At 49.1% G+C, this 21,879-nt stretch overlaps 3 protein-coding genes across 3 annotated transcripts in view; all 3 read right to left on the minus strand.

Moving 5' to 3' along the window:
* The window catches only part of PV07_10516 (uncharacterized protein), a 4,702-nt gene extending 1,195 nt beyond the window's left edge, over positions 1–3,507 (minus strand). The window contains exons 1-3 of the mRNA XM_016397851.1: positions 2,116–3,507; positions 1,622–2,056; positions 95–1,575 (exon numbers count right to left, since the gene is read on the minus strand). Coding sequence (XP_016245042.1) covers positions 95–1,575; positions 1,622–2,056; positions 2,116–3,142 — 2,943 coding nt within the window. The 5' untranslated portion in view covers positions 3,143–3,507. The remainder of the gene's footprint in view (positions 1–94; positions 1,576–1,621; positions 2,057–2,115) is intronic.
* An 8,571-nt stretch (positions 3,508–12,078) lies between these two features.
* Positions 12,079–14,020, minus strand: PV07_10517 (uncharacterized protein; the record flags this gene model as incomplete). The annotated part of the gene is made up of 1 exon (XM_016397852.1): positions 12,079–14,020. Exon 1 carries the CDS (start codon positions 14,014–14,016, stop codon positions 12,079–12,081), a length of 1,938 nt encoding a protein of 645 aa, XP_016245043.1. The 5' UTR covers positions 14,017–14,020.
* A 3,845-nt stretch (positions 14,021–17,865) lies between these two features.
* On the minus strand, positions 17,866–19,004 carry PV07_10518 (uncharacterized protein; the record flags this gene model as incomplete). Its single annotated transcript, XM_016397853.1, has 2 exons — positions 17,866–17,907; positions 18,540–19,004. 2 exons carry the CDS (start codon positions 19,002–19,004, stop codon positions 17,866–17,868), a joined length of 507 nt encoding a protein of 168 aa, XP_016245044.1.
* Between the last annotated feature and the right edge of the window lie 2,875 nt (positions 19,005–21,879).

A 21,879-nucleotide genomic window follows, 5' to 3' on the forward strand; every position in this document is an offset into this window, starting at 1 on the left:
TCTGCTCCGCCGCCTCGTACTTTCCCTGATCGCTTAGTACGGTAGCGAGGTTATTCATACTCGTTAGCGTATCTGGATGCTCCTTCCCTAGCACCCTCTCCATCACTTCCATCACCTCTCGATACATCTGCTCTGCTACCTCGTACTTTCCCTGATAGCTTAGTACTAAAGCGAGGTTATTCATGCTCGTTAGCGTATCTGGATACTCCTTCCCTAGCACCCTCTCCATCACTTCCACCGCCTCTCGATGTATCTGCTCTGCCACCTCGTACTTTCCCTGATGGCTTAGTACTAAGGCGAGGTTATTTATGCTCGTTAGCGTCGATAGATGCTCCTTCCCTAGCACCCTCTCCATCACTTCCATCACCTCTCGATACATCTGCTCCGCCGCCTCGTACTTTCCCTGATGGCTCAGTACGGTGGCGAGGTTATTCATGCTCGTTAGCGTATCTAGATGCTCCTTCCCTAGCACCCTCATTTTTGTCATAATGACTGTACGATGTAAATTGAGACTAGCATCGAAATGTCCCTGGTCTCGATAGAATGAAGCAAACCAATCCGCGTTATTACAGCTCGTAATATCCTGACCCAGTCGAGTACCATCTTCAAGGAAGTCTCTCACTGTCAAGAGAGTGGCATCCATGTGCAGAAGAATCGACCGCTTGATCGTGGCATCGCTAACCCGGTTTTGATAAGTTCGAATAGAACTAACAACCACATCGACACCCTCGCGAGTATACGTCTGCCGCTCTTTCGAGCGTAATCGTAATTGCAGCCAGTCGCGAATCAGCGGATGCAGCACAAAGCTGGCCCCTTCGGACGGTGTCGATGGTAAGATATCTTGTAAGAGCGACATCTGGTGCGCCTGCCGGAGGAGACGCCAAAATTTTTCAGCGTCCCACATCTTCTTCAAACCTTCTGGGGCCGTGTCGTGAGACTTCGCGGGCTGGTCACGTATTACTTGCTCTTGGCGGTCAACTTCTTCCTCGGTGTCGCTGGACGAGCTGTCATCGTCTGAGCGACAGGAAGGCGTAAAAATGTCGCACCAGTCCGGTGTAGGGTCCTCCAGCTCTCGGTGGAACTTAAACAGAAACTCATTGACTCGAGCAGGACCCAGGAACGCCGCAAGGGTGAGAAAGTGCTCCACGGCCTGGGGCGGATCCCAGTCCGAGAGGAGTTGTTGGAATGACATTTCCCACGTGGTGAATGCATTGATGGCTTTCCCCCGCCCGTTCTCATCGTCAATCTTCATGTATCGCCAAAAATGTTCAGCCGTATACTGAAGCACCTTCTTCCGCTCCGCCTCAAAGCGCGCCAAGAAATCACGCAACCGGGAGACCGGTAGCTGCTGATACGACATATAGGCGGATGCTTGGTCGATGGCCAAGGCTAGACCCCCCAGCCGTCTCACGATGGTAGAGCCTTCAGACAGGTATTGGTTCACATTGATGCCGATATATCGATGCAGAAGCAACTCGACACCGGCCTTGTCCGGCATAGGTGGGATATCGATGATACGCCCTAACTCTCCCAGACCCCGATGACGACTGGTGAAGAGAACATCCCCTTGGGCACCTGTTGAAGTTAGCATCTATATAAGTGACCTCCCCAGACGACATACCTCGAGGGATAAACTGCTCGATATCCGAGAAAGTGGCCGGATCATCATAATTGTCAAACACCATGAGCCAACGCTCGTCCCACTGTTCGAGTGTACGGAGAGCAAAAGCGATCTTCGCATCGTCGTCACCCAATGCTTCCGTTGCTGCTATATTGATTTCGCGTCCAATGCTGACAATAGCTTGTGTCAGGGTAGATTTAGAGCTGCTGTTGATCCAGAAGATCCCACGATATTGTTTTCGCTGCTGTTGACAGTATTCAAGAGCAATTTGGCTCTTGCCCTGTCCTCCCATTGCGTGGAGCACTAAGACTCGAGGTCTATCGATCCGTTCGTGAAAGTACGCTCGAATTTGGCGAAGCTCCTCTTGACGACCGATGAAATCTTTCACTCGCTGCACTGGAATGACAAAATACGTTTTGGCGTTGATCTCGTTAACTTGGAGAATGGTCAGCCCTTGTCGGTTGTGATACCTGTGAACAGAATTTCAAGCTAACCTGGACTAGACGATCTCTCCCGCGGAGCCCACTCCATCAAAAAAGCTTTCATACATGACGCTGCCGTGGCCGCGGCATACCTTTGCCAGCCCTTCCTCTTGTGACTGTCAGCGTAGTCACACACTCCTTTAATGACGATGCTCGGGAAATAGTCCCAAACACCAGCGCCTTCCATCTCGAACGCAATGATTCCGTCGACCTTGGCCACTTGATCGCGATGCCGTCCCGATTTCATCACGGTATTCCCGGAACCCGTGACACCAAAATGGACAATAGGTTCCGTCATTGTATTGCCCAAGCGATGGCGTGTAACTCGCATAACAGTCCCACAGCCGAGATCTTCGCAGTTTGACTGAAGAGCGGTCACACATATTTGGTCCTCTTCACCACACTCGCATCCTTCTGGTGGATGGTGCTGATGCACGTAGGAGGAGTGATAGAGTATATCATTCTCCCGAGCAGGAGCCTTCGTCTTCGGCAGCTTCTTCTCCAAATCCTCGAGGAATGTGGCGATATCCTTTTGCATTCTTTGCCGATAGCGACTCGTCCCCAGTTTGGCCTGGATGGCTCGGATCTCTGGACTGGGTCGGCCAAGAGTGTCTTGCACACCGGTCTTCCTCCTGAATCCCTCCGGGTATTGCCTTCCAAAGTCATATTGTACGAGAGCTTGGCTGATGATCACATCGCCGAGCAAAATCTCGTTTCCATCGGCATCATAGGGCATGCCTCCGCAGATTCCAACCACCAGAGCGAGTTTAATGTTGGAGAAGCTCACTCGCATGGCTCCTGCGACGGCCGCGGCGCTGGTGGTTCCCATCCCGGGCATGTAGGCAAGCACCACGTTGTGGTCGCCTATCACCCCAGGGGTGTACACGTTGGGATCCCCCGCCGCTTTCCTATATCTCTTGCCTTCATCTTCCCAGAACTTATCAAATACCTCTTGTACGCATTCTGCTTCCAGGGGGAGTGCGCATATCACGGCAATCTCAAAGCCGCGGCGGTCGTGGGGAGCGGGAACGGATCCCATGTGGCTCGTCAGAAGGCAGGATACACGGTTGTACAGTCGAGAGGGGAATAGTAAGTTTGCACGCTCCTTGATGGTATCGGAACGGTGGCATAACAGGATTCGACAACGGGGTTCATGTTCGGCAAGTTGTGATAGTTGACAGGGTGGTGCGGCTGAGATCAGGCTGGGGTCAGGCGATCAGGCAGCAAACATCTAGACACTGACCGCCACGTGGCGGTCCAGCCTGATTGAGACTGTTATAACACAAAACCACTCGTCACCTTGTGATTGGTGCGATATTCTGGAGGCAAAGGCGAGAGCATCAGTGCAACAAGGTCAATGTCGTTTGTAGATTGCGCAGCAAGCACAGGCGGGGAGAAGTGTCGAAAACGGAGCGAGAATTCCCCAGCAACATGTGACCAGAAGCACCGTAGCCTCATAAGAGACAGCCCCAAAGCATGTGACCATCCGAGGCAACGGTAAGTTAGGTGGTGTTCTAACCAAACTCAGCAGGTTCTTCTAATGACTGAATCGAGGGCGTAATGAAAGTCATGAATCTTACGCGGATGTATCAAATTCTATCCGATTGGTGCACATACTTGGTGTGCGTCTTAACCGTGATAAGTTAGGCGTAGGCAATTGTGGACCAGGTCCACCTATTCTACAATAATTCTGCTTCCATCCAGGTGACGCCAATTGTGCACATCACTGTAATCCCACACTCCTGACTCCCAGTTTGTATAGTCATTTCTGAGGAAGTTCTCGCCGGGCCGTTCGTATCGAGGCAGGCTCGACCGTGACAGGTGTGGTTAAATTTAACTTACAAAATGAAATACCATGTTAGTGCAATACTGCAGAGGATCAAATGTGTTGGGTGGAGTTGTACGTATTCGTTATTGGATGTCAAAGTGTGAATAATTGCTTGAAGAGCTGCTTCAGTGGATGAACCGTACAAGATGACATGTCCTGTCCTGTCCTGTCCTGCAGGGAGCGGACCCGGCCTTTACGGAGTTTCACTATTTGCTTTTTTGAGCTCTTCCTATTCTACCTTTTTTCCATTCTCGCTCCATAAACTCAGTCGCATCTTCTGATTCAATATCAGACTCAAAGAGATATTCATCGTTGAACTTTTCATCTTCTCCCGGGATGAATCTGATAATTTTTAGCACTATTCGTTCTCATTTCATGAGATGGGAGGCACTTACACGGGCGACTGCGTCCTGTTTTGATTTATTACCTCCGAGATAGAGATATAAGTTTTCGCCGAACCTGCCACTGGCTCAGTGACAAGTGTTTCAGACCCTGGAGAGCTGTTGGGTGGTCCTTCTCCATTAACCTGAGGTGCTTGTGGATGCTGCCGTGGAAGTTTTGGCACGAAGACCGTTCGCGAATCGTCGCTTATTTGATACCTGTTCCAATATTCGGCTTCTGCTTCTGCGGGGACCGCGGCTGGCTCTAGCCAAATAGGTCGTGGCTTCACGAGATATTCAGTTTCGCCGCCGTCTTGACGGTGCGCTAAAATACATTCGTATTCCCATGATTCAAAGCTCGGCTTTTCTTGGTGCGCGTTTGATGAGTTATCGAGATTTTGCTCTTTAGGCGTGGTGTAGCCGGTAGGATGTGGATGGAAATGGGCCATTAGGCACTCTGCGGCAGCTCTTTCGAGTTGAGTAGTCATGCTTGAGGTAACTTTGTCAAGGGACTGATTTCTTCTCTGTCAATGCAAGATAAATAGAAGATATAGATCTTGATGAGCCATGTCTCTGCGCAATCCACATGTTTTCATGGAGGGTGTCAGCTAATGTTTTTCCTGCTTGGTGGGTCTTTGCGAGCCACCATAACTCGAGGCTAGCGGGCACTTACTTCGGATTTCATAAATACACGGAAAGAGAAAACAACCGAAAATGGAGATGAAAACTTGTGCACACAGTCCACAGAAAGTGCAGGTCGCTCGACTTTTTCGGAGGCTTTCCGCGAACTTTTGCCTTTGGTACATGGAGTTTGGGCACAGTTTCACTCAGAGTGTATGAACTCAGGTGGCCTTTGGCGTAAGTCGATTCGGCACTATTAAACCACCGAGTTTGTGAGGTATGTTAATACTTAAGAGGGATTTCCCGTTCCCTCATTTAACGCCTCCTTTCCTGAAGGTAACATAGCATTGGATATTGAACTTCCAGCAACAGAGTATGGATAATCGATATCCCCCCAAAGGCAGAGTGCACTTCATTAAGACAATTACCGGGAGACGCGAAGCGTACGACGACGAATACTCTGTCATGCGAGAGATTTCAAATCACCTATGTTCATGCCGACGGTGTGTGGTTCCCCGGGACCAGCGACACGAAGTACTCTTATGTCGAATCGGCTATCTTCTCTCGAAGGACGTTAGGACGTATCTGCGACTCGATCATGGAAGAGTTGTCTCCACGATACCATCTAGGTCGGCAGGGAACGACATCGAGATCGATATTCCACCCAGATTTGCTGTCATCCGACGGCTGCTGTCGCAGGGCAGGGGAGCAGGCGCTGCCCCATCCAGGTCACCTCAGCCACCGCTGGAACAACAGCAGCGGTCAAAAAGTAGACCACTTGACCTACATCCTAAAAAAGCATCAAGGAAACAGCAACCTCCTACATCGTCGGTAAATGACCAAAATTTTGTTTTGTTCACCGCTGCAGTGCCATCTTTCACTGTTCCTCTCCTCATCCGTCGCTCGGATCTCGAAAGTTTGATTGGCGACGCTAGGGCCATGACCATCGGGGGAAAAGCTTGACTTGCCTACCTACCTGCATGTATCTAGCCACAAACTAAATTTTTTTTGAACCCCCCTCTCTGGACAGAGATCGAGACGATCCGTGTCCGCCGAATCTCTTGCCACGGCTTGTAGTGGCAGATCGGTTAAGAGCGTGCCGGTACACTATGAAGCCTTTATGGTGCTCTGCTTGCTCGAAGAATGATAAGGCATGGTGGCCAGCACGTGAAAAGATACCATTCCAGGGTTCAAAATCCCGGTTGAGACAGATGTGAAACCATCACCACATAGACGACGGACGACATCGGGAGTGCTTTAGGCAAGAGTTCATAGCCTCGGCCAATAAGGCCAAGGGATCTATTAACCGGAGTGGTGCATTGAAAGAATGACCGCAGTCGTCCATGTGATACTGATAAAAGTACATTCTAAGCTTTGTGGTGCACATTCCGGGACCTAGACTGGATGACATGCACACGTCATGACCCCCTCTGGTCGCCCTTCTCGACTTGATACACCCTCATGGTGTTTGACATTTAGCACGTCACTGACTTCGGTTACAAGAATGGAGGATGTGCCATATCCTGACGAGGCAACCGAGGAGGTAAAGGCAAGCGCACGGAGCAATTCCCCAGAGGATGCAAAGTCGTGCCTCAAACCTTTGTACTGAAATATGTCTCCACAGTACAACTGCCCCGATAGTTGTCAACGTTTCGTAGAAGTGAAGATGGACTGGAAGCGCCAGGAGAATGGCTGCAATACTTCCTCCCAGGGCCTGTTAATCCGTCAATTGAAGTCCACTTTCACGTCAGACTGTACATTTAACACACCATGTCACCACAAACCTCCAGATTTCCCCAATCTCTGCCAATCCGCAGGAGATGGAGAACCGAATGAACAATCGCTTGCAGAAGGGTCATGCAGCCTATCCATCGACGTACGCCTGACCCGGTCTGCAAAGGTAAACCGACGAGCTCCGCGGCCTCGGTGATGCTTTCCCATATCAGGAGCGGAGCCAAGTTTATCGCTGCGAGTGTCCCACTTCGTACCGCAATCTCGAAATAATCTCGAACGCATAGAAACATGCATACCGTGTTCACTCCGACGTACACCACCAAACGTACGGCCTCAAATGGGCCCACGATCGAATGATAGATACTCATAAGAATCGGCGGGGCCAATTGCCTTTCATGTGCGATCCACCACTCCGTCCACAGCGTCGAGAGAGCAAAGTAGGGCCTTCGGAATACTAGCAAGGTCATACGACTAACCGAGACAACCACACCGTATCAGTGAGACGCACTGATACCACCCATCATGGAGTTGTTAGTGTTGATCCGGAGATAGGTTCCATGCATCATCTGTGATCGTAATGAAAGGGTCCCGCCCCTTTTGGCTAGAGTGTCTAGAAAAATCGCCCGGGATCGGCATACGGTCGTCAAAGGACTTCGAGGCGACACGCGGAGACACACCACGGAATGTCGTGGCATAAGTGTGTCGCGTCTCGTCACAACCCACGAATTTCCATGGGACTTTGCCAACAAGGCGGAGACACGCGACCTTTTATACTTTAGAGAAATGGACTGACAGAAGGCATAGATTGGGAACACTAGACTTGAATCTTATCAGAGCCTACCATAGGTTTCACCGTTTACATCTCTTCCTCTCACCGAAAGCATGGCAAAGTACGGAAGACGTTCAACGAGACTCTCGGTCCTGATTGCGAAGCGCAGCCAGGGAGCCAAGAGTCGTCCTCTCAACAGACGAGAGAAGGAGTCGAAGGCGAGATATAAGCAACTGAGACGTCGGCGTCCGGTACGTGACCAAAAAGGCCAAGGCATTGAACACGCGGCGTCAGATGAAAGCTTTCCTCCAAGTGACAGATCGGGCGGAACAACGTAAGATTTCGGATAAGCGGTTTTTCTCAAAGGAGAAATTTGTGAGAACGCAAAAGGGGTTCACAAATTGCCTAATTCATTTGTATCCCGCAGCGCCAGGATCTCGCGTCCACTCACCCTTGAAAGTGGGCCCGGAAAACAGCGGCCACTGAGGAGGTGCTAGAGGCAGATGCCCTGCCCGAAAGAATTGCTACCCCTACAAGCCTCGCCTCAGGCACGCAAAATACCTATCACATGTCAATAGTCAGGTCGGAGAGCCTCAGGTTTTTGCTATGGGAAGGCATCAGATCGGCGCTCACATGATATGAAGATCCAGATAATGAGGTCCTGTAGGGACATCCGTCATATGATAATAGTGAGAGAAGTTAAAGATTCCGTGTTTACTCTATCAGTAGCTGAATAAGACTTCATACACTTGGATATTGTATTTTTAGGATTCTATCATCAGCAAGCCCCTTTGATACGTAACTATGGCAAATAGCTATATAACCTTAGGCCCCTGCCGCTCCGGCTTTCTGACATAGAGTCCTCGTCGTCTATTCACGTCCCTGTCCTGGTTTAGACCCAATAGCCACATGCAACGATAAAGAAACACACTGTTTCCACCCAAAAGAGATCAGGCCTCAACGTTACTCCGCCTGACGTATTCCCATATGGCGAATAGTAGGTGCGTGATTGTAGTGACGGGGTATACCACGGAAGTGTGCCATTTAGCCAGGTCAATGATGTGGCTGTACCTGTGCCAGCTGCTCCTGTTCCGAGGCTCGCGCCGCTTGCACCAGCAGTTTGCAACGGCGCTGTGCCTGTGCTGAGCAGAGACCATGGAGTTGCCGACTTCTGACCACATGTAGGTGTAGGAGGGAATGGATATGCAGGGCTCGTGCTCGCCGTCGTCGTCAAAATTTCCGTCCCTGTGCTGGTTCCAACCGCCGTAATTGTCGCATCCGTTTCCTGCCTGGTACTCTCCTGACTGCTGGTGCTTATGTGTGGATCGGTCGTCTGGATTCCGGGTGACCCAGAAGCTGATCCCATTGTGCTCGTAGCATCACTTGTGCTGTAATGGCCCCATACCACCCAAATGCTCCCCAGTGAGGCAGATCCAGACGGGGGTAACGATTGAGCAGCACTTGGCCATATTAGCGACGATTGCGGAGGGTCCAATAGTACTTACACTGACTGTCCTAGCATAGACAGAACTACCCATCCCAATGGGATCATTGTCAACACACGTTCCAGTCCCCAAAAAAAACCTGAATTGTTTCACATAAACGTGCATTGGCAGATTAAAAACACGAGTCTCCCGGTTAATCCTCAGAAAACCGTGGTGACGCCCGACATAGCAACGGTACCGCGTGGCTGTCTTGCCCCAATCCAGTGCTGACTGACTATATAGTCTTTTCACCCGTTGGTCAAGGTTGTGGAGCTTCCTGATGTCGACGTGCCACACTGCTTACCTCCCAAGATCAAATGTCGTCTCAGGGAACGGACGCCGTCGACTCTGGGACTAAGAGGATCAAGGTGGAAAATGCGGAGAGTGATGATGTCGTCGTCATGTCAGATTCACCTCCTCCCAAATCCACGGACCCTGAACCCGACCAGCAAGGACAGGTCGTGAATTCAGCAAATGGCCCTTCTAAAACTACGGCCAATAATCAACGAGACGGAGCATCGGATCCACCACCTAACACCAGCTCCGAACCCGTCGACGACGATGCGGAGCCATCACTCTTGCAAGATGACTCTGGTGGTCTCGAATTGTTCCCTGGCGCTCCCTGTGTCACCGTGGCCATGCGGTGCAAACGGCAGAATGATTCGTCACCGATGTACCTCAACCGTTACGGGCCTCGTCGATGTGGCTGGTTCGTCTGGAGCACGGAACTAAAAGGCTCGGTGGACGTTGACAAGCTTCAGGATGTTGCCTACAATTACGAGCGCGTCTTGGACTATCCGAGGAGAAAGGGCGAGCCTCGCATAGGGGCTAGCAGTGTCCAGGGCATTATCAATATTGTCTGGGATTGTCAAGGTTTCGAGGATGACCCGTGGCGAGCTGCCGAACTCTTGAACCCCAAGAAAGTCAAACAGGCCGACACTCTGAACACTCCAAAGGCTCGCCAAGACTGGTTGAAACATCCTGGAAACAAGCTGGACAGGTATCCGGCGACGCACGTCGAAGTGAAATTCAATCACGCCGTGGATCTATTTCCAGAGGAGAAAGGTCCGATTACCACTCGATGGGAATTGGGCTCTCAATACAAGGCGCTCTATCGCCGTAGCGGCCAAATAGAGACCGAGAACAAAGTGTACAACTCAGCTCTTACTCAAGCACGTCGATTTCTTGAGTGGTATCGACAACAGCGCCCTGAAAACTTCGACGAAAACGGAGGATTTATGAGGTCGGAAAGCCGGGAGCCCACCGTGCAGCCATTTGTGGACAAGTCTGCCACTCCTGATCCGGAGACTTCGTCGAAGACCCCTCCTCCAAGCGGAACCGATCAGACCCGAGAGGTAGGCCCACTCCCGCAACCCAAAAAGCCCGGTCCGGGACCAGGTTCAAACAAGCCGGGCCGGGACCTGGTAGAGAGGTCGGCAAGAAATGCTTTCAGAATGAGCACAGGCAAGACAGAAGAGACAATGGATGATGAAGACCGATTGACTCTTGACATGTTCATGTCTCTTCAACTTCAAAAGCATGGGTACGCGTGAACCGTAGCCTCATTAGCAGTGGAGCAACAGGGGTACTTCGCGCTTTTGCATTACGAGAAGGTGGTCGATCGACTCAATAGTGGAATCTTCACTACGCACGGAGCTGGACCGAGAGCCTGATCACCAAGGAGCGCTAGCTGTTTTCACAGCCACATCATTACATGCTTAGACAGATTGTTGTCCTATATAGATTCTAGGTAGATGTAAATGTCCCTCCGCGGGCGGAGACGAATTTGCGCTCATGTTCGACCTCATCCCCGCAGACCCGCTGAATAAGTAGCGCTCACGCCTCAAGTGATGGAACGCAAAACTTCGGTTTTCATGCACACGCCTTAGCCGTGCCAGCCATTAAGGCTTTGACATACTTAGGCATTGTATAGGTGCCTCGTTGTATAACTGCGTTCAAGGAATGCAATACCCCATCATACGCCGATTAACACTCTTGCCGTCTCCGAGGTTGTTAATAAGCCGAATTCGAAGCACATCAGATTCCATTGACGCATCCTCTTCAGAATTAGTGTTGGCCGAAATAATACTAACCGTGGTTGGTTAGCTTAGCGTCCTTCCTTACATGATATTAGTAAGCACATAGTGCCGAGGCCAAATAGAGTCGTACCTGTGTATACAATCAGGCCCATGTCCAGGAAACGCAACGTATAAGGCAATAACAAGTTATAGAGAGGTCAGGAGGCCTGTGTTGCGAGGCACCATATTGTCATGTCATTTTTGGTCTATGCTAATGTAGCACCGGAGAGACCGATATATTTAAAACTGTTTCCCTACAGAGGATTGCAAAACCGGTTTCCGCCCATAGAAATATGTTTGGAAGATTCTCCAGCCCGGAGTGGAGCTACTTCGCCATATATAGTTAAGCGTCACCGTAAGACTTGCCAATCATGCTTGCGTAAGATTATGGGAATTACAAGCTATGACAGCACTTAAATGACGGCGTCGACTGCATTTGACAGCGAGGTTGTTGGTAGAGTTGAGATGAGAGCCAAATTAGGAACGCTGTAAGCGGCCACTGGCCCTTTTAAGGCATTTCATGTGACCTTTATGTATTATCACTATGTACAGCACCACTCACAAAGCTACATCGTCTTTCTGCACATCCGTCTCTTTGAGGGCACTGAGAATGAACCATGTTTGCTCTTCTGGTTGCTACCGGCTCAGATAATTTCAGTACCAATTAGTCCAGTAATGCCATGAGTAGAAGCCTCTCTGAGCCAAGACGGGGGATTTCTGTTGACAACCTAAGTACCTCAATGCAATTAAGTACCTCTATGTGATTTCTCAACTGTACTAAGATACCAACAATGCTAACGGTGCTACCATACTGACAGTATTTCAGGATTGCTAGGATCTCCATCGGTACTGGCTGGCCAGCCGCACTACTCTCTTCAACGGCATTGACTATTCCAAGATACGCCAGTGGCTATTCCAGGAGCCCTGTCGCCGCAGGTACAGTTGCCAGAATAGGACACTTTGCGCATAAACAGAGACTTTCATTCATTCGATTTGCGCTTTATTACAGTACCATTCAATACTCAGAATTCCAACAATTTCAAACATCGGGACCAGACATATGAGGTTACATGAATTAGAGTTACATCAATCGAAGTGTTCTCTTTTCCCACTTGCTTTGAGACCATTCATCAGTTTCCATTGCCTTTTGACGAGCTTCCAACCTAGATTTACCGTGTGGTGTGGAACTCCTCCGTCCCTCCCGCTCTATAGGATGCAACACATCGGAAGTTGGTACTTTGATAGAGTTGTAGGATGTCGGCATGAACTCGCAGAGATTATAGTGTGCGAGACTGATAAGGCCAATGCGCTTGTAGTATTTGCCGTGCTTCTCGTCTTCATGCTCTGTGAGAAGGAGTGCCCAGACCAGACGGTCTTGAAAGTATTCTTTCTCAAGCTGCAGCACTACAAATCGTTGGCTGAAGGGGGGTTCGGCGTTGCCATGACAATCGTGAGTAATGCCCGGTTGGGCGAATGTGAGCTTTGATAAGAGATCTGCGAGTAGAGCCTCCTTGTCCTGGTCGATGATGACTTGCGAAACTAAATCAGTGGTGACGGTGCTCATGTCATCTTCAACTTGCAAATCTGACCAAGAAATATCGACATCGACATCGAGATCCAACCCATCTTGTATGATATGTTCCTCCGTTTCCCTCATCTCTATTTCTTCAGTAGCACTTACCCACGAATAGATGTAGCGGCAGTAACCCTCTACTTCAATATATGAACCTTCGTTCAATCTGAGGTAGTTGTCATTAGCCTGAGACACCATGTTAAATCCAACTAGACGTGGCTTATAGATGGACACCCAGTGACTATACTCATGTAACAGCTGTTCCACAGGATGTGATCGATGTGGTGGGTTTCCGACGGCTTGCGGAAAGTCTATCTGGCCTTCTGCAGCCGCCCAGCTCCACGACGGTGCTCGGTAAGGAGCTGAAGCCGTATCTCGAACGTTCTTCTGGTCAGAGACTTGGCCTTGCGTCTCTTTACCTGTCAGGGACGCTAGAAGGTTCCCTCTTGTCGGGCTAGGCTTTCCATTGGAAAAGCGATACCAACACAACTGGTGGAACAAGTCTTGTTCCCAAAGACCAGCAAGATACCTTCCGAATCTAGGCTTTTGAATCAACCGGGCAAGACCAGCAATCGCGGACAGTCTGTCCGATACATATGTTAGAGATCTTTTCGTGTACTCGTGCAATATTTCGCACCACTCTTGCGTAATAGAACTTGTAGGTTCTTGCCACGCAGCGGAACCAGGAAATTGTTGACGTTTGTTGCTGTATAGTAGGGCTTCTTCCAGGACAAAACTCAATGTCAGTCTAGAAAGACCTCGTTCTCTGTAGTTCTGAGACCCGTCTTGCAGATACCCTTCTGACATTAACCCATGACCGCACTCCCACACGACTTCTTTTGAAAGAAAATGTAACGTCCTCGGTGCGATGAATCGTTCTTGGAATGTCCAAGCTCTTGAATTGATTGGCGAAGACAGGAGTTCTTCTTCAGAAGACCAATATTCTCGCAAACGGAACTGCTGATACGTGCCCATCGGCAGCGAGTAAATTCCATCTCTATTGTGCAGAAATCCATCATTACAAGTCTGAGCTGAATCAGCAGATAACATGATTGTTGAGTCATAGTAGTATTGGGCCATCTGACTAGCTTCTCGATTCCAATCATCGCCGTCGTCCTGCACGATACATAAGGCATCAATCCAGATGTACTCGTAACCCAGGAGTCTAATGCATCGTATCGCATCTTTGAAATTTCGGGCCAAGTCATCTTCATTGATTTCGTTCATATGTGCGGAGAGATTCGACTTCGTTGTCATAAGTTCCGGACCTTGCGGTCCCCACGGATGGCTCAAGATGGCATAATACGCGAAGTAGCTGCCTCCTGCACAATGGAGGCGAATCTTTCCGTCGGGCGCTACATGAACGACTCTTGTCGGAAGGCGGCTTGGTGAGATTGCTTTGCAGTAGTCGTGCTGCTCGGAACAGATGGCAGCCCAATCTTTCATTATCTGTACTGTTGCGATTGAGCAAGGATCTCCATTGACGACTCTGGGACGATGGGAGTCAAATTCACCAATAGGGCGGTGTTCCCAGTCACTCTTTGAAGGAGTTGCGGATTCCACATCTCTTCCAAACACTTTGCAGATATCCAGGTGGATGAAGCTCGGCGAAAATAGGTCACTGCTTTCGATGGTCAAGCTGACCGGATTGTTGCGTCCGAGCAATTCGAAACTAGTAGGTTCTCCTGTTCTTGATTTAGCTCGAAGTGATCCTTGTGCGATCGCAGACAGAAATTTGCACAATGGGCAAATGTCACTATCGCATAGAATTCCCCGTAGTTTCGGTGATGGAGCTTTCCACCTGTTCTCGGGATTGCAAATTTCCTCTATGCGGCTTGAAAACTCCGTACATTTTGAACAGAACCCCAAGGCTATCGTCATGTTTTCAGAAAGCGAGGTGGAGAGTTGTCAATTCGCTGCCATCTTTAGAGCTCTGGAGCAAGTCATAATGAAGTCTAGAAACGAAGGATCTTTGGAAGGTTGCCTAGCACGTGACCAGGGCTTCAGCCAATGCAGGGATTCTCTCAGCCATGTCTCGTGTGAGCCTTCTGCCCGAAGATATGAAAAAAAAAGTGGGTATCCAAAGGAGCCCAACAAGTAGACTTTCTCTTTACTGTACACAGATGTTGATATAGCGGGATTTATGTTTTGGGGCTGCTCTACTTACGATGAAATGGGTCTTTATCACTCTTGGAAGCAAGAAACTGCGCAGGGAAAAAGATCGCCGAAAACGTATAAATCAGCTAAATGAAGAGAAAGTTAGAACTGAAGAAAGGACTCCAGTGGGAAATGAAACGGCCTGATGATGACTTAGTACTGTAGTAGAGTCGTACACCTGTGAAAGCGGATGTACCGCAAAACCTTTGCTGAGTGTCAGACAGCGATAAATAACTTACCACTGAGTAAAGTGCATGAAATGTAAAATCACGTGCTCTGACATTATTGGCTATCGGGAGACACTGCGCTAGGCCGCTCAAGGAAAACTGCGGGCCTCGATGACCCACCGAAATCCAAAGAAAAGAAAAGAGTGTTCTACTGAGAGGAAACCGGTTTTGCAAATCACTATACAGGAAGACTTGCACTGTATAGTGTTTGAGAAGCGAAGCAAACACCGCATATCTGAGTGTGTTACTGTAAGGGTGGAGATACTGTGAAGAGTGCGTCAATTCCAGACGCGTCTAATACAAGCCTACGTAAAGTGAGGCGGAGAGGCGGTGGAGTATTCCGCCTCACTTTCCTGCGAAAATGGTGGTACAATATCGCTGGTCCCAACTGTGGAATTCGACAGTCCGAAGACAATAGAGGAACCACTAGTCACTGTCTCTATAAGAGGTTCTATAGTACGGCAATATAGCATACTCTGATCGTGAGTCTATATGAGGATTCCTCCAAAAGTAACAGCTGTTAGCACGCCCTCACGGTATGTATTAGGATATGTCTCGCTGGCAGAGTCTCCGGCTATCATACGGGTCTTGTCGTCGGTTTGCCTGGAACATTTATGCTAAGCACCTGAAAAGTGCCGGATTCTAGACGAGTTACAAATCAACGGAAGACCAGTCCTAGGATCTCGGAACGGCTGGGACAGGTTCGTTGTTCGCTGCTACTACCATGAATTGGTTCCAAAACTTGCCTGACGAAGTCGTTTACAGCATTTTGGGAAGGGTAAGTGAGATCACTAGGTGAGAGCAATATTTTACGACTTAGACTTTATAGTTACTTCATACCGACCTCCTTCGATCCTTGCTTGTCTGTCGCAGATTCTACGATATAGGGACGCCGCTCCTCGACCACAATCTCACGTACCCTATCTCACCTTCTTGTGCTCGTTGCCACGATTTGTCAACTTCTACCACGTCCGGCGAAAAACAGCGTTTGAAAGTAATACAAGTCCTGTTGGATCCCTGTCGAGCCGCGCGTATCGTCAACTTCACCGTGACGGATATAGACAGATTCTGCCGATGCCACTACCTGGATCCGGAACAACAATGTCATCGTGGAATTTTCAATCAGATTTCTATCGAAATCCTTACTTCGCTGATTGGCAAGGCCAAAAATATATATCAACTTCGGTATGTGATTCAATGGTATTGGAAAAGACGCTGTAGCTTAGCATTCAACAGTTTAGACATTCATAACTCTGTGGCCTATCACGAGGCTTTACTACATATGTTGTCACCGGTAACCCTAACGGTGAATTTGATTTCGAGATTGCCAGAGAGGACTTGTGTGCGACTGCAGTATCTTTCCATGGATCTCTCCCTGTGGCGCCATGTTGAAACCCTACCAGTCATGCCACAGCTTCTCCATCTAGAAATTCGTCTGACAGGACAGAGAGCGCCAAGTGTAGCATCATCGGATGCACTTATTGATTTCGAGCGGCATCCCAGACTGACACAGCTCCACGTTGAGGGTGACGCATGGAGCGGTATTTCAGAAATATTTACGGGGCGGACACAGACAGTGACCGTCTGCACCTTAAAGGGACCAATCGTGGTAACTACGAGACTCAGAATATTCTTCGATCGATTAGCAGTAGGGCTGCGATACCTCTTCTGCCATGGCGCGCATCTGATCGGGAAGCTCGACACACATTTCCCGAGGCTCCGCCATCTTTCCTTGCACAACGTTATGGCCTCTAGTCGGATATTTCCGTTTGTACATTGCGAAAATCTGACATCCCTTGCTCTAGAAAGTGAAGATATCTCCACTTCCACGGGACCCGGCAACCTAAATGGCCTACTACAAGACGCCCTTCGATACACCTCTGGAACCCTCGAAGGTCTCACACTGCGGTCAGGATCTTTTGGATTGTTGGAACCACTATCGATCCATGCGATGCTCCGCAGCTACCACTTGCGGTACCTACTTTTGGACGGCGCCATCTTTGTGGACGGTCGAGATTGGATAATACTATCCAAAGGGTTAGAACTTCACGTCGTCGTCAGGACACCTCCATGGAATCCTGTCCCGGTGAGTTGGGCAGACCCTTGACCTTAATCTTTGTTCTGAAGTTCTCTCCTTAGGATTCGGCTCAGCTGCTAGCCAAGCAACCAATTCCACACATGCTAGGAGATCGAAGGGGTCTATATCAACTTCGTCCCAAGGAGGCGGCATTACGGCCACAGGCATGTGCCTGCGGCCTACTCAACCGCGGTTTCATGTTCGCAAACTTGCAATTAGAGAGTCTGTGCTTCAACATCTTTCTGCGATTTATTGCAGACGGTAGGCAGAAATGGTGCTCCCATACGAATTTTTTCAACGAGAAAGAAATAGGAATCGCTAGCGGACTCTCTATAGATGAAGCGATCATCTCCACAATGCCACTCTCGGGATTGGATACAGGAATTTCACTGATATGGCCTGCCAGAAAAGTTGGTTCATGATTGCGTGAGGACCTACTTTTCTCGCCATTGATAGCATTGAATTCAAGCTATTGATCGTTGTGCAAAATTGGCTTGGGTCAACTTCTGCGGAACTTTGCCGGGAAAAGGAGGGACTTCGCTGGCAACAGCAATGCTTTGTTGGTTGTCTGACAGGAATTGTCCGCGTTGAGTTGTGAATGCCCCCGCCCCCAAAAAACCCGAAGACGCGGATGACTTAGATGAGGGCTAATGCTTCGGCCTAAACGCCGGCATGAATCACGTCGTCCATTCTTGTTCGTGGGCCTTCGATACATTTGTCAGGGAAAAGCAGACTCCCAGCCTCGAGAAATCATGGGTCCCGAGATTTCCGCAAATGAATTGACCCTAACCCTCTAGATGCCTTCACATTATACATTAGGCAATCAGGTATAGATTACTTATTGACGAAGCTCCGGGTGCTGACCGCAAAGATAGTCTAACAATTCAAGAATCTTGTTGAGAAAAAGAGAAAAGGAGAAAAAGAAAAAAAAGAAAAAAAGAAAGAAAAACAAAAGGAAAATACTGAGTGACGGGTGAGACTACATAAAGGAGAAAAAAGCAGACTATATTCAGACTACTGTAGCCGCCAGACCCTACGATGATCTATCTCATCCTCCATATATTACTATCTGGTTGACATACATCGCTCTTTTAGTTTAGTACGCAGTCTCATTCTTCTTGCATTTCTGTGCGTGTTAGGCTCAGAGGTTCGCTTACGATAATTGTTTTATAGGACGGAAATTTCGTGTGTGCCACATTTTTAAACTCCTGATAAGTCTGTGGGCACCACGACCCAACCAAGCTGACCATGTTTCCCGCTACGCAATCGAACATCAAACACAATGACAAAATAAACTGGCAGAATGTGAAATATGCATGCAGCGTGTGAAAAGATAGCATTTGGGAAGCCACATGGCTCGTCTTGTCGCCTCTGCACTGCTTGCTTCAGATCAAAACTCGGTTCGATCTCCAGAGGTCGTGGTTTCACTTGTGCTTGAACCGCTCAATCCCTTGAAATCGTTACGTTAGTTACAGATCTCCAATGCTGTCAGGTCCAAATGTCCCTACCTCGTAGGAAGAATCCGTTGCCTGGCCTGTCGACTCGGTTCGCAGTGGAACGCTCGAGGAACAAGCTTCCAATTTCCCTTCTGATTTCTTAACACGATCCTTCTCTGTGTCTTCCATGTATCCACGAAGCCGCCGGAGCACCTCATCTGCAAACTCCGAAGCCTCACAATCCGGATCGAGCCTTTCTTTGAACAAAGTGGTCGCGAAGGCAAGGGCCTTTATTTTCTGTCTCATCTCTCGATTCTCCGCCCTAAGAGACTTCATCTGATTCTTTTGCAGATAGAGACTGTGGAGTGCGGCGTCAAGTTTTTTGGACAGAATGTCTTTGTCCTTTTGGACAGTCGAGTTATGAATTTGGAGGAATTGAACTCTCTTCCATACTTCTTGCTTCTCATTAAGAGTGCAAACCAGTTGATGGCTTAAGCCGATAACGATTTTGTCGAGTTGGTAGTGAAACGTCGCCATTTGGTCGGATCAATATAGAATATACTCTCTGTACCAGGTCGTACCAATTACTTCGCACCCTGGGTATAGCCCAGCGCGAGCCCCTTTAATAGCAACTCAACCACGTAAGTGAGTGGTTACAGATTACACACCTTAGCATGCCTAAGCTGGCAAATAAATCCTACACCCTCCATCCTTATGGAACCCTGGTCAAACCCAGATGAAACTCCCGGCCCAGTCATGGTTATGCAAAAATCAAATATCCTATATTTCACGAGGATACCTTTCTGACCTGTGTATTCTCACGGGCAGTGCCGTAGTGCGGTATCTTTAATGGCCCCTAGCACGCTCAATCCTGTGCTGGAAATCCTCCACCGATGATGTCTGCTTCACGTTCTTTGCCGATCAATGATCGTGCCCAAAAAGCGCAACATTACTCCACCGCCACGTTTCTCTCTTCTCTCTGGACTTCGACTGCAGCATTTGTGGCCGCTGGTGTCCTCTTTTTAACATTAGCCAGGTTCCAGGGTTTTCGACTTTTATTGTTCGTTTTTTCCTTGCTCGGCATGCTCGAGTCGTACTCACATACATTCCGTGTTAGACAGCCGCGATTTTACTCGCACCTCAATCTCCAGGCGACACCTTTACCATGCAATCCACTACAACTCATCTGTCGAATCCTTTCAACCTCGGATGAGGTGATCTGGCACGATTGTGGAGCCGAGGCTCTCTTCTTCGTTCACTACCTCCGATTTTTGTTCCACTTATTTGCTTCATTGGCGGTAGTGTTCATACCGACGATCGGCGTATGGAATTACTTCTCTAGTCGATCCGCAGGTGCTACTGATTTCGTGACAAGGATGAGTTGGTCCGGGTTCTCACCGACGGGCGCCGTTGGGTTCTATTGGTTCTATGCCTTGGCTGTGCCCTGTTTTGCAACTTATCTTCTCCTCATGGCATCTTGGGAGCTTGAAAAGGCAGCCCGTCTATTGCGAGATCCGCCCATTCAGGATGGGTCAACTGGAGTACAGTCAAACGCTTTTTGGGTTCTGATAACGCAACTGCCTACCAATTTGCAAGACGAGGCCGCAATTCGTGCCTGCTACCGTGAATGGGCAGCACACATCACCTTCATCGGATTTGTTCCCGACTGTGCCTCAGCAGAGAAGCTGTCGATAAAACGGCAAACTCTTCTTCGAACGATCGAACGACAGGAGACGAACTTCATTTCTGAAATGGTCCGGCTGCATCGAAGTGAAACTGAGGAGGAATGTGCACAGCAATTGGCGGCAGCTTTATCTCAAAGACATAACAAGCCCACCCTTTGTAAGGGTAAGGTCGGAAAATACGTCAGATGGAACTTACTATCGTGGTTACCCTATGACTTACAACCAGTCAGTTCGCTTTACCTGAGTCTAATTCGGCTGAACGCTCGACTTCGGCAGGAATTGGCTCGGATTAAGAACGAACAGTCAACCGCTGCCCTCGTAGCTTTAGACCAAGATCATCTTGCCCGTGCCTTAGCCTATCACCACCCTTCCAGTACAATATCAGCTTTGAGAATGCGATATCTCGGGGCCACGACGACTCACGTGATACCATCCAACCTTCGAGGGGCAAACTTAGCGGATCAGACGAGGCGCGAGACTATTAACCTCTTGGCCACCATTCTGGTTGTCCTGTGGACTATCCCAGTCGGAGCCAGTGGTGTCTTGTCTCAAGTGAGCTCTGCTGTTTCTTTGTGGCAGGGAGAAGATAGCTTTTCGCTGCCTCCTTGGCTCGTTGGCATCCTCCAAGGCGTCATGCCACAGTTGGTGACGTCCTTCTTAATGTCCGCATTTCTCTGGATCCTCCGGCTTCTGGTGTCTGGGAAAAGATATGTTACCGTGACGGAAATACAGGCATCCACGCAAAAATTTTACTTCTGGTTCCTTTTTACCCAGTTGTTCTTAACCACCTCTTTGTCCTCCGGTCTTATCCCGGCGCTGGTGGCGGTTGCTGACGACGGGATCACAACACTCCCACGAATTCTCGCAAGGAATTTGCCTCTTGCGAGCACCTACTTCATCTCTTACAACATTATTGCAGCAATTACACTTACCACGGCGAAGTTGATGCGTTTCCGTGCAGTGCTCCAACTTTACGTCTGGAGAAAGGATTCCTGCGCCCCGAGAGACCAAATCGACCAACTATATCGCTTGCACGACTCTCTTTCGTGGGGAGAGCTGTATCCGCATTTGGCAGTGATAGCCAACATCGGTCTGTACAAATTCAAACCGTGCAGATGATTTTACTAACACATAGATAGGGCTGACATATGCGCTCTTGGCCCCTTTGATATTGGCAACCTCAGCCTTGGGCTTCGGCCTTTTGCTTTTTAGCTTTCGATATGTCCTTCTTTACACTGCTCGCATTCCCGTAGACAGTGATGGTGCACTGTACTTCGAGGCGATGTTCGATTTGATTTGGGGCTTACTAGTCTCAGAAGCGTGCATCCTTGGACTTTTCATCCTTAAGATCCAGTCTGCGCGGCTGGCTCACGATCTAGGTCAAATTACAGTGATTGGGCTCACACTGTTCTGTACAGTGCGACATGTCGCTGCGCTAAGGCGATCATACCAGCCAATCACACAATCCATTCGGAGTAATCGTCGTGGTTCGACAGTGAAAGAGAAATTTCGGCCACAGCGTCAGCTTTTCAAGAAGTATGGCTCCATTCAAAGCATCGAACCAGTCATTTGGTTGCCAAAGGACCATCTAGGGGTCAGCCAGGCGGTTGTGAACAGCATTCAGGAGAATTACTTGACCACTGCTCGTGGTGACAGTCCTTCTGTGATGCACGGCGGCGCCTCGGTGACAACGCAGGGCCGCGTCATTCTTCAGGACGATGCAAGCA

This window comes from Cladophialophora immunda, assembly GCF_000835495.1.
Source record: "Cladophialophora immunda strain CBS 83496 unplaced genomic scaffold supercont1.6, whole genome shotgun sequence".
Taxonomy (NCBI): Eukaryota; Fungi; Ascomycota; class Eurotiomycetes; order Chaetothyriales; family Herpotrichiellaceae; genus Cladophialophora; species Cladophialophora immunda.